Source organism: Helianthus annuus, chromosome 10, assembly GCF_002127325.2.
Source record: "Helianthus annuus cultivar XRQ/B chromosome 10, HanXRQr2.0-SUNRISE, whole genome shotgun sequence".
Classification (NCBI taxonomy): Eukaryota; Viridiplantae; Streptophyta; class Magnoliopsida; order Asterales; family Asteraceae; genus Helianthus; species Helianthus annuus.
The window spans coordinates 143,652,783-143,663,495 of NC_035442.2; the positions used below are offsets into that span (position 1 = coordinate 143,652,783).

At 35.1% G+C, this 10,713-nt stretch overlaps 1 protein-coding gene across 1 annotated transcript; it reads right to left on the reverse strand.

Moving 5' to 3' along the window:
* Window positions 1-208: 208 nt before the first annotated feature.
* LOC110885870 (glutamate receptor 2.8) lies at window positions 209-4,534 on the reverse strand. The gene is made up of 5 exons (XM_022133591.2): window positions 4,190-4,534; window positions 2,692-3,851; window positions 2,289-2,613; window positions 1,408-1,805; window positions 209-792 (listed from the first exon to the last, which is right to left on the reverse strand). Exons 1-5 carry the CDS (start codon window positions 4,470-4,472, stop codon window positions 382-384), a joined length of 2,577 nt encoding a protein of 858 aa, XP_021989283.1. The 5' UTR covers window positions 4,473-4,534; the 3' UTR covers window positions 209-381.
* Between the last annotated feature and the right edge of the window lie 6,179 nt (window positions 4,535-10,713).

Sequence of the window (10,713 nt, forward strand, 5' to 3'; positions counted from 1 at the left end):
TTATTTTACAAGCCATCTTATATGTCTACTTGTGTCATTTTCGGTGATGACATTGTCAAGAATCAACATGTACCAGCCTCTGACTAAATCATCTGTATACTCTCAACTTTAGATAATTATTCAGACGTATGTGTTTAACTATTAGGTAATGAGTCAGATTGGTGATTCTTGATTAAATACAAGATTAGTTATACGACTATAATAGATACACAACATGAAACTATTTTATAAGAAACGAAGATTAGTTAAAGCATCTGTGTACATAATATGCTTTACAAGAAAGAAAACTAATTTGAACATTTTTAAACACTGTTCTAAGTAAGAGTTAAATAGTAAATTAATTAACGATCATATCTATCATCTATGGGGACTTGAATCTTATTATGAATCATCATCTGTGTTATCTGCCTGATCAATGTTTCTAGTGTGTCTAGCACTTTCTACACTAGCAACTATGCTAGATGATCGTCTCATTCGCCGTAGCCAATCTTTTATAAATGCTGATAACAGCTTGGATAAACTTGTGTCTTCTTGATTGGATGTTTTGAATTCTTTGAAGCTGATGACAATGTAGATAACAAGAGCAACCGTTGATGTCCCTCCGGTTAACACAAATAGTACCCAAAAGCTGTGAAGGTTAAGCCTTCCGTTTTCATCAGGTGAAGATTCTTCATCCACACACTCCTCCGAAATAAGATGTTTCTCCTCAAGTTCTTTGATTTTCCCACTTTCTGATACATTCATTAATGCCCCGTTCGCCTCTGAAAGTCTTTCAAACCCCCTGTGAAATGCCTGTATAAATTACACATCAAGTTAGAATGTCTATAGATGGTCACCCAAGTTTTCACTCTAACCTTAAGGCTACCCATATATGAAACTTATGTATAGGTCATCAGATATTGATTCAGTTTCACCGATACCAAATCCAAGTAAAAACATGATGGTAAATTGCAAAATCACAAAATCACACTAATCTTTTTTACACTGTCGTAGCTTATTATAGCTCGATACAATGGTGAACGATATTCATCATAACAGGGACTTTAAGGGCATTTTCAACACTGCCGTTTTCCGGATTTGTCATTTACAAAACTGGTTAGATAGTTTAGTTGCCCATAAAGAAGTTTCAATGCATGGTGTCCAATTTAGTTTTTAGTTAAATTTCAAGCTTTAAACCTGTTATATTGAGGTGACCAATTAAATCCGTTTACTTATAACTCAAAACAATTTTGTTTATATATTGTTTTTGCTCAAACGGATCTCAGGTCTCCCAAATTGTATTTTAATGAATGCAAATTCATAAATCATTTATTTGAAAACATAGAATTTAGGTAACTGTTGATTAAACTTGAAAGGAAAACTTTATTTGGATTATAATTTATGAGAACTAAGAGCAAGAGGACTCACAAATCCGAAACCTCCAACTTTGAATGTCTCTCCAGTTCTGATAAAACTCTTGCAGTACTGAGCTAGGAAAACTTTAGCTGCAGGAACTTCAAGAAAGATGGCTTTAATTTCGCCACTATTAAGGCCCTCAGCATATCCATGGGTCGAGTTGTAGCTCTTGATCCTAAAATCTTTAAACTCTAGAACATTTTCCAAATATCTGTTTATATACGATCCATTGCAGTAGCCCACGGTTGCATTCATGTTTCTAAGCATCTCAACACTCGTTATCGTTGGTTCAAGCCGTTGAGCTGTGAGCATACTTGCCAAGCTAGCTGTGTAGCTCTGTGTGATAATTAGCGCCACAAATAACCACATGACCACCGCCATTCTTGACAAATTACTATGCATCTTATCACCTGTGACAGAAATTGATCATAAGTAAAATTAAAAGCAAAGATAGCACAAGATGTGGCACTATCGGCGGGCTAGACAAGTTGGACCGAGATGACGCGCAAACGCCTATTTGTCCATTTCTTTATTATATTTTATACAAAATATTTAATTCGTTAATTGTGATTTCAAAAACAATATAATCACAATAATAAGTTATAAAACACTTTTTTTGTCCATTTTTTGTTTGTTATCTTCTACACTTTCAACATGTTGATTTACTTTTCATGTTTGGCATGATTCTCTTTTGGCTAAATTTGTTAACCCGTTTGAGAAAACACCATTTGAATCGGCCCATTCATATGTAAATGCGCCGAAACTACCAACTCCGTGCCTTTAACCCCCTTTGAAGGCACGATCCCTTGATGAGGAGGGTATTTGTGGAGTCCCATGAGTTTAAAAGTAACGGATTCTCACTGTCACCAAAACTGTGTAAGTTAGTAACATACCACGCAAAGTGAAGAGTGTCGAGAATGCAAGCCAAAGAATGATTCCAATTTGGGTTATGATGGAGATGGGGTGGGGACCTTGAAGATCTTTATTGTGGTTTCTCTCAATCAACCAAATAACAAAGCCATTGTAAGTAGTAATTGCTGCTGTTATCCACCACATTTTTGCAGTGAAAGGCTTCAAGAACAACCATGGCTGGTTTGATAATCTAGATCGTACGGGGACAATCATCTCCAAACCTGATTCGGTGTACGGTTGTGTGAAATCTGCAAATTCATGTCTTTCCGATAGAATCGTTACATCACCCGCTACAGCATCGAATTCCTGCTCCAAGTTTAAAATAAATAAGTATATGTATCTGAAATGTAGAATTAGCAAATGGGAAATCATGAGTTTTCTAACCTTTTTATCAATTGCTTTTACCAAGTCATCATATGAATCATGAAACGGAAAAAGATCATATGGTTGATTCATTTTTGTCATCATTTCATGGAACACATCAACTACGAATCCACTGAAGCGTTTAGTCTTGTTGTCATGAAACACGAATTGCTTGAACAAAGAATGAGCCGGAACACCGACCCTCAATCGATTCTGTGAACTTCCAGCCAGATTCCTGCGACGTCTACCAGCATACCATGGCTGCACCGGCCACAGAATCTCTCCAACATTATCTATTAAATGAGTGTAATTACTTGCTCCATTGATCTCATTTTCAACTGTCTCAGAAAACCCCAATCCTTCTGTCCAATACACACTGTGATATCCCTTTCCATTCACATTAACAATCTCTACTGTGTTCGCCAAAACTGTTTTCAATCCATTAAACTTTTCCACCATTTTCATGGCGTTATATCCTTGCACTGCAAAGATTCCAGGTTCATCCTGCTCGTCTTCCGGGTAATCCAAATGAAACTTTTGCCTGAATCTTTTTCTGAAATGTAGAAAATCCGGAGTGTTTTCAGGGAAGTAACTTTTGACTCCAACCATACCTTTCAGGGAAGAAATCACTGTGGAATTAACGGAATGAAAAAGATCGGTGATTGCATTAGTTGCAATCCATAGATACCCATCTCCAACCATCTCCATCTTCTTGGCTATCTGAAACAAACGAACTCCAAGCTCCAAAGATGTATGAACTACAAAGACTTTACGTTGTTGTCTCTTGACAAGCTCAAGCTCTTTATCTATAGAACACGAGCTAGATGTGAGTGGTAAAATGTTTGTTAGCTCAGAACCAGTTTGATGAAGTGCCTGAGTGAGATGAGAAATGATTGATGCGGATGAGGAGGTTTCGTATATGAGGGTAACTTGGCGTATGCCCATTGATTGTAAAATGGCAGCCACTGCGTTCATCTGTGTGGATTGTGGTGGAACTGCTTGAATGAAAAATGGCCATTGATCGGTTGGTTGTAGTGGAGTCGTGCCAGCCAAGGAAATAAAGAGGGGGATGTCGTGATCATGTTCGCTGTCGCTGATAACCTCGGCTATGGTAGATGCTTCCTCCCATGTATGACCTCCCAGTATGGCTTTCACTTTGTGTTCTTCAATAAGTTCTTTAGCTGCATGTTCACATTATCAAAAGTTTAGTATGTAACTTCTTTTCGACTCAGGTTTAGATAGCGATTTCATTGTCTCAAGGTTCAGAAATTAAACTCATGATATTATATGAAGATGGGGCACTTGCTTACAAAACTTTGTAGAATTATAGGATCGAAGCAAATAGAAGAACCATTAGTCATCAAGGGTTTTGAAATTAACCAACTTTGTAGAATGTAAAATTCAGACTTTAGCCAATGCTTACAAACTTTGGATTCTGAATAACCAACTACAAGTTTTTTACTACAAATTTTCCTAGATTTTATGCCGAAAAGGGTAGCAACAAAAATGAATTGTTTACCTGCAATAAATGCATGACCAGGCTTGTTTCGAGAGTTTTTAAGGTGTAAAACCAAAGGTTGATCGGTATTGATGTTGAAGTCTTGAATTGCTAACTCAATTGCCACTTTGGCCTCTTTGCCGGGCCTAGACGTTTGGTCAAGGATGACACCAATACCCGTCTCATTACTGGCTTTTGGCAGGGTAATTAAGCTTCCGGTTGCTATCGTTGCTTGCAGAAGAAGAAAACATGGTAATGAGAGAGCAACCAAAGAAAGAATCAAGTAACCAGAAACATTATGCATGTTTTTTTAGATTCTACTTTAATCTTTTTGTAGATTCCTATGTATCTCAAAAGCTGATGTATATTCTATTTGTTCATATCTAGCAAATCAATTTATAAATGTCTCTTTTGTAGCTAAAAGTCAGTCCTTATCATATTACACGTTTGGTTGATATGTATTGCCCAAGAAATTCCCTTCAGCTGTGATTGTGGACCTGTTATATGTGGACGCTTGGGTCACAAAACTACTCCTAAGTATGATCTCATCTTATTATCTCTACGCAGGGCCGGCCTTCAGAATTCGTGAACGTCCAGTGCCAAAGTCACTGAATAGGTAAGTCGCCAATCCTAAAACGGACTATGTAATGCTATGTAATATACTTTGTTACGGGCGGTCATTTTACTAGAGGTTTATAATCTACCGTTGTGTGATTCCTGTTGAAGCATATACTCGAGGGGTGGATGCAGGGCGGACGATTTTCAATTTTAAATTTCATTTTTATCTATTTTCAATTGAATTTAAATTGTAAAAAAAAAAAAAACTTCATAAAAGATTAGGAAAAGTAAAAGTATATGGTTACGATTCTACCATATATGTCTTTTTCATTCGGTCGAAAATCTATTTTACGGTATAGACGCTTATGACCTCCCCCTCTATGCCATGCGATAATGATTCTGTTCGAGCTCGAAAAAATATGCCCTCAGACCTTAACGAAATTGGGTATTGGGAGGTCTAAACCTAATGACAATGGGCTAATAACTAATCCAAACCTTAAAAATAATTTTGTAAGTGGGCCTATGTTGGTGTTTGTATGGGTATACTCTATTAATTTATTTTTTTTTACATGTACATATCAAATTTTTTTTTTAAAATAACGTACCCTTCGAAATATCGGGGCCCTGGCCGGTCGTCCTCCCCGCCCACCCTCAGGGCCGGCCATGTCTCTATGAGAAAATGATCTTAAAATAATGCAGAACAACAGAAATGTTTACAAAATTCAGGTGTGTAAATTTTAAAAGGGTCAAATAGTAATTTCATCTTTGAAAACGAACAATGTAGAGGGACCGAGCCCGTAAAAATCATAACTCGGGACAGCGGGACTAAATCTGTACTTTGACCCGAACCACAGGGACACAAGCATGTAATTTACTGAAAAATCTAACTTATAATAAAAGACTCCAAATAATGTCATATAACATTCTCTCCTTCAACCTAATAAATTTTATTTATATTTGTTTAATAAATTTCTTTTAACATTAACAGTAAAAAATAATCAATATATAGATATCACTTATTTTTATTCTTATCTTTATCTAAAAATAATAAATAACTTCCATTTTGCAATTTAGACTTTGTTTTTTTACTTTTAACCCAAAATTTTTCATCTTTTACAATTTAATCCCAGCTATTTTTTATTTTCAATTTTGGTCCACCATACTTTTCATCTTTCCCAAGTTTTTCGTTTCGTTTTAAATTTTGTGAGTTAATGCATCGCAACGTGCGTGGGGTTCAACATTTTTTCGTATATATTTTTCTCGTTTGACTGACCCGTCGCGTCACATCTATTTTTCTGCGTTTGACAAATTCGTCAAACACGCGGGTCCTTGATGGACTTAGTTATTTTTTTCTATGTTTTACGTTTTGGTTTAATTTCTCAGCAACGAGGGTGCGTGATTCAAAGATTTTACGTCTGCTTTTCGCTCGGCGTTATTTTTTTCCCGTTTTTATTTATTTTGCTTTTACGAGTTTTTCTGGTGTTGGTGGTCGCTGACAATGATATAGTTTTATGACAACCACTGCGACGCACGGGCTTAATACTAGTATATTATAATAAACATGGGGAATAAATCCTAAATGTATGGTATTCTGGAGACCAAGTCAATGATTTAAAAGGTCAACTTGCACCAATTTTATATATTGCAAGTTCTGACTTGACAAGCTTTAACCGTCCCAAATTTCAAATGTCAACTTGCACCAGGATCTGACTAGTCATCCTGAATGCTTTTATATTGTCACCGTTTAGGATATTGTAACCACGAATTAACTAATTTTAGTCATAACAGTTTAGTTGGTTTTTACTGCAGTAAATTTAGGGGAGGCAATCATATCAAGGTTGGTGGATTAAGGGGTTTCGGGTTGAATGATGAGTTTGAACATGATCAATACATTTATTCGTGTATCAAACACATGAAGTATATGTGGGTTGTATCTAAATGAGTCAAACATGTTGACGGGTTTTAACAGGGTGGAGGGTTATATATGGGTTATAATATATAACCAAGTTAAAATAGGTCACGAATGGGTAGACGGGTAAACCTTATACATTGTATTTATTGACCTATTTAATCAAATATGTTAAACGTGTAAACCAACACACAACCCTTTTAATAAACAAGTTAAGCAAGTCAATCCAAACACGACCGTTTTACCAAACTAGTAAGATATGACGACCTTGGTTTAGCGGGTTTAACAGTTTGGGTCACTAAAATAGTTGTCTTAAGTTAACCAATTAAGATCTCATAGAAATATATCTTTTGAAATTTGGACCCAAAATTAACCCCAAAGTAAGTTATTTTGTAACCTAAATTTGTATTTCTAAAATGATATTGGCACTTGCCAAGAAGTCAATTGGTGGGGATATCAGCCAAATTGGTTGGTCTAGTCATCTAGATTAGATATTTGATATTTTGTCTGTTGTCATGAGTTATGTCAGCATTATTGGTTTGTGTAATCCACTTGAAGTTTAGAAGATTACTAGTGTTGCGCCGCCCGCGTTGAATATTTCTTAGTTTGATAAAATGTACGCATGTGTTTTGGTTACATGTACATGCTACTTATAACACGATCTCAAAAAAATATATCGAGTCAACCAATTAAACTAAAACACTACCATAGTTTTGCTAAAAAAATTAAAGAGTAAATTACAAGTTTTGTCCTTTATGTTTACATCAAATTGCAGGTGTTGTCCTTTTGGCCAAAAGTTTACAGGCGCTATCCTTAACCTTCCAAAATCTTGCACGTTTTGTCCTTTAGGCCAAACCTGGTTAGAAATCTCAGTTAATTCTTATCATGTGCAATGGACATGAGGGTACAATGGTCTTTTTCCCTCTCAACCCTTTCTATTTCCCCTATTTATAACCCTCACCAACCCCTCAATTCATCCTTAATTTGTAAATGAGCAGAACGAACTGAAGGATTGCAAATACATTTACACCTTTCGCCTTTACACTTTACTAAATGATCTATTTCCATATTGGGAATCTGAAGCTAAACTATTTAGAGTCCTTGTAGATTTCTTGCAAATTGAGCGGTGGTCATTGGTTACAAGAAAAGAAAAAGAACTCAACATAAAAAACGAATCAATAAACGTTCTAAGAAATCCCATGGATACTGTTGATTCTACTATTGAAAAATTGGAGGAACAATAACAGTGCATTAATGAGAATAATGAGATGGAAATGAAAATGGAAGAAGCTTTACACGATTCAGGTGTAGTTGGGTATAATTATTAGGGGACTGGGGGTGGTCCGTGATGGCCACCCCATCACGCGTGGAACTCGATCGCACACCGTCGTCGCCCATATTTTTAACGCGTTGAATTTGTAACGCGTTGTTTATATCACGCGTTGAAAACAAATTAGCCACAAAGATTATTTTGTCGTTTTATGAAATTGAATTAATAGCAACTTTGATGAAAAGTGCAAATTAGCCCCTCAACTTTTGTTAGCTATTTTTAAATAGCTTTCCTTTAATTGCAATTCAGGTCCCTCATCTTTATATAAATTTTAATTGTCCATCTCGACGAACCGTTTAAGTTGGTTGTAATTCAACAAAAGCGCAAGATTTACGAAAGGTGGGGTTGGGAGATGCCACCCGTTTAATTTAAGTTTTTTTTTTTTTCCAATGTTTAGTTGTTTTTTATTTTGCTATGTAATTTATTTTTTAATTTTAATGAAATTTATAATTTAGTGTTTTATTGTTAATTTCTAATTTAAAAAATAAAAATAAAAAGTTGTGAGTGATGACCACCGCCACTAAAAAAGGTTTGTGAGTGATAGAATAGTGGTTGATGACATGGCAGAACTTGATTGGATGTTTGTGAGTGATGGAATTCTATCACTGGTGACCACCCCCACTCCCCTTATGATTATTATTTTTTTAATAAAGAATTAATTTTTACAGAGAGGAAATACATTAAAGCTGAGTTTCAAGTCATGGCCTCTGCTTTATCGAAAGAAATTGGGATGATGACATCACAATTAAATCGACGGAAGCAAACAACATGTGAAGCTGGTTCCTTATGGGAAGAGGCCTAATGCAGATTGAAAGGTTACAAAAACATGAATATTTTGGGTTATGACTGGACAATGGATATATGATAATAGGGATCTGATAGGAATTAAACAATCTGAACAGAGAAATCATTCAACCTGAAGTTTTACAATAAGCATTTGATGAACACGTTTTAGAATTAAGGATTGAAGATGCCCAAAAAACCGAGGTTGCTAGCCATGATAGAGATGAATTGAGGGGTTGGTGAGGGTTATAAATGGGGAAATAGAAAGGGTTGAGAGGGAAAAAAGACCCTTGTACCCTCATGTGCATTGCACATAACAAGAATTAACTGAAATTTCTAACCAGGTGTGGCCTAAAGGACAAAACGTGCAAAATTTTGGAAGGTCCAGGACAGCGCCTGTAAACTTTTGGACAAAATGACAGCGCCTGCAATTTGATGTAAACATAAAGGACAAAACTTGCAATTTACTCAAAATTAAAACGATGGCAAGCATGTAATTTAGAGCTGGGGCAAAACAATAATTTGTCAGGACGAATGAGCAAGTGCTAGGTAGCTGCTTGGCATGAATAAAAAACTACATTAAGTCAATAGTTTTGCCAAAAAAACAATTGCAATATTGCAATTTTAAACTGATGGTAAAATTGTAATTTTTTGAAAAGGCAAAAACATAATTTTATTTTAAACTGGGACGAAATCATAATTTTAAATTGGGACGAAATCATAATTTTAAATTGGAGACAATGAAAAAGTGCTAGGCAACTATTCCCCATCTTGATTTTGTAGTTATAGATAATAACACATACAAACTAGGCCCATGGTAATCGTAGTCCACACTAGGTTGTTACATGGCCTAAAATGTTTATCAATTTGCTTAACGGATATGCCCAGTAGGATTGGTCCATCATAAAGCTCAATATCAAATATTTATGTCAAAAGTCTGGACTTAAGAGGCTGGAGCAACAATAGCGGTTAGCCTAGGCCTAGGTGCTAAGGCTGACGCAACGGGCCAAAAGGCCCAAAATGATGGGGCAAAATTTTTTTGCTAGATTTTGAAATAAATAAATAATTTAATTATGAAGAAAAAACAATTACTAAAAGAGGGAAAATTACATTATTTGGCAGCACTTTTAATCTACTGTCCTTGATTCATTAAGCTAGTTTTTTTTTTTGGGACTAACCCTAAATTGTGTAGTGACCAAATCAAAAATAATGGAGTCTATAAGCCAACATGTGCATTGCTGATGAAACCGACACCAAGTGTTAATCTTTAATGCATTTAGGTAATACATAATAAGCATACACAACCACTTGGGTTTATCAAATCTTGTCAACAAATGAATATGCATGTATGTAGGTAATGTAGCTTGCAAGAAACATACTAGCAACTACATTTTTTCTATTTATTATTCATCTTCTGTAATTTTCATAACAACCACTTGACTTTTAAATTAAATCTAGTTGAATAATTAAATACATTCTATTTTTATGCACAGGAGTCCGTACATGTCGGAAAGGAACTTCTTGCAAAGTAAAGAAGTCTTTAATACATTTTATGGACTTTTGTTCTCTATGTGTATTATACACTACAAGTTTTCAAAAAAAAAAAAAAAAAAAATCAAAACTTATTAAAAAGTTGATTAAATCATAAGAAACATATTAAAACTTACTTAAAAGTTGATAAACTCGTAATTGAATCAACTAGACAAGTAGACTAGCAAAAAGAGAAACTTAAAAACGGAGATATCTTTCACTCTATTTGTAGTTACATGGCCCATAAGCGGCTTACATCAACCCTTAAGTCGCAATTTCGAATCTCCAAAATTTCCTATTTTTAATAACTTTTATTTATCCCATTTTGATTATAAAAACGCGTAATTCATTAAGTGCAATAATTTAATTGTTCGTCTTAGTTGTCTATTTTAAATCTCAAAATTTGACAACATCTTCTAAACTTCCCTTTGCAAA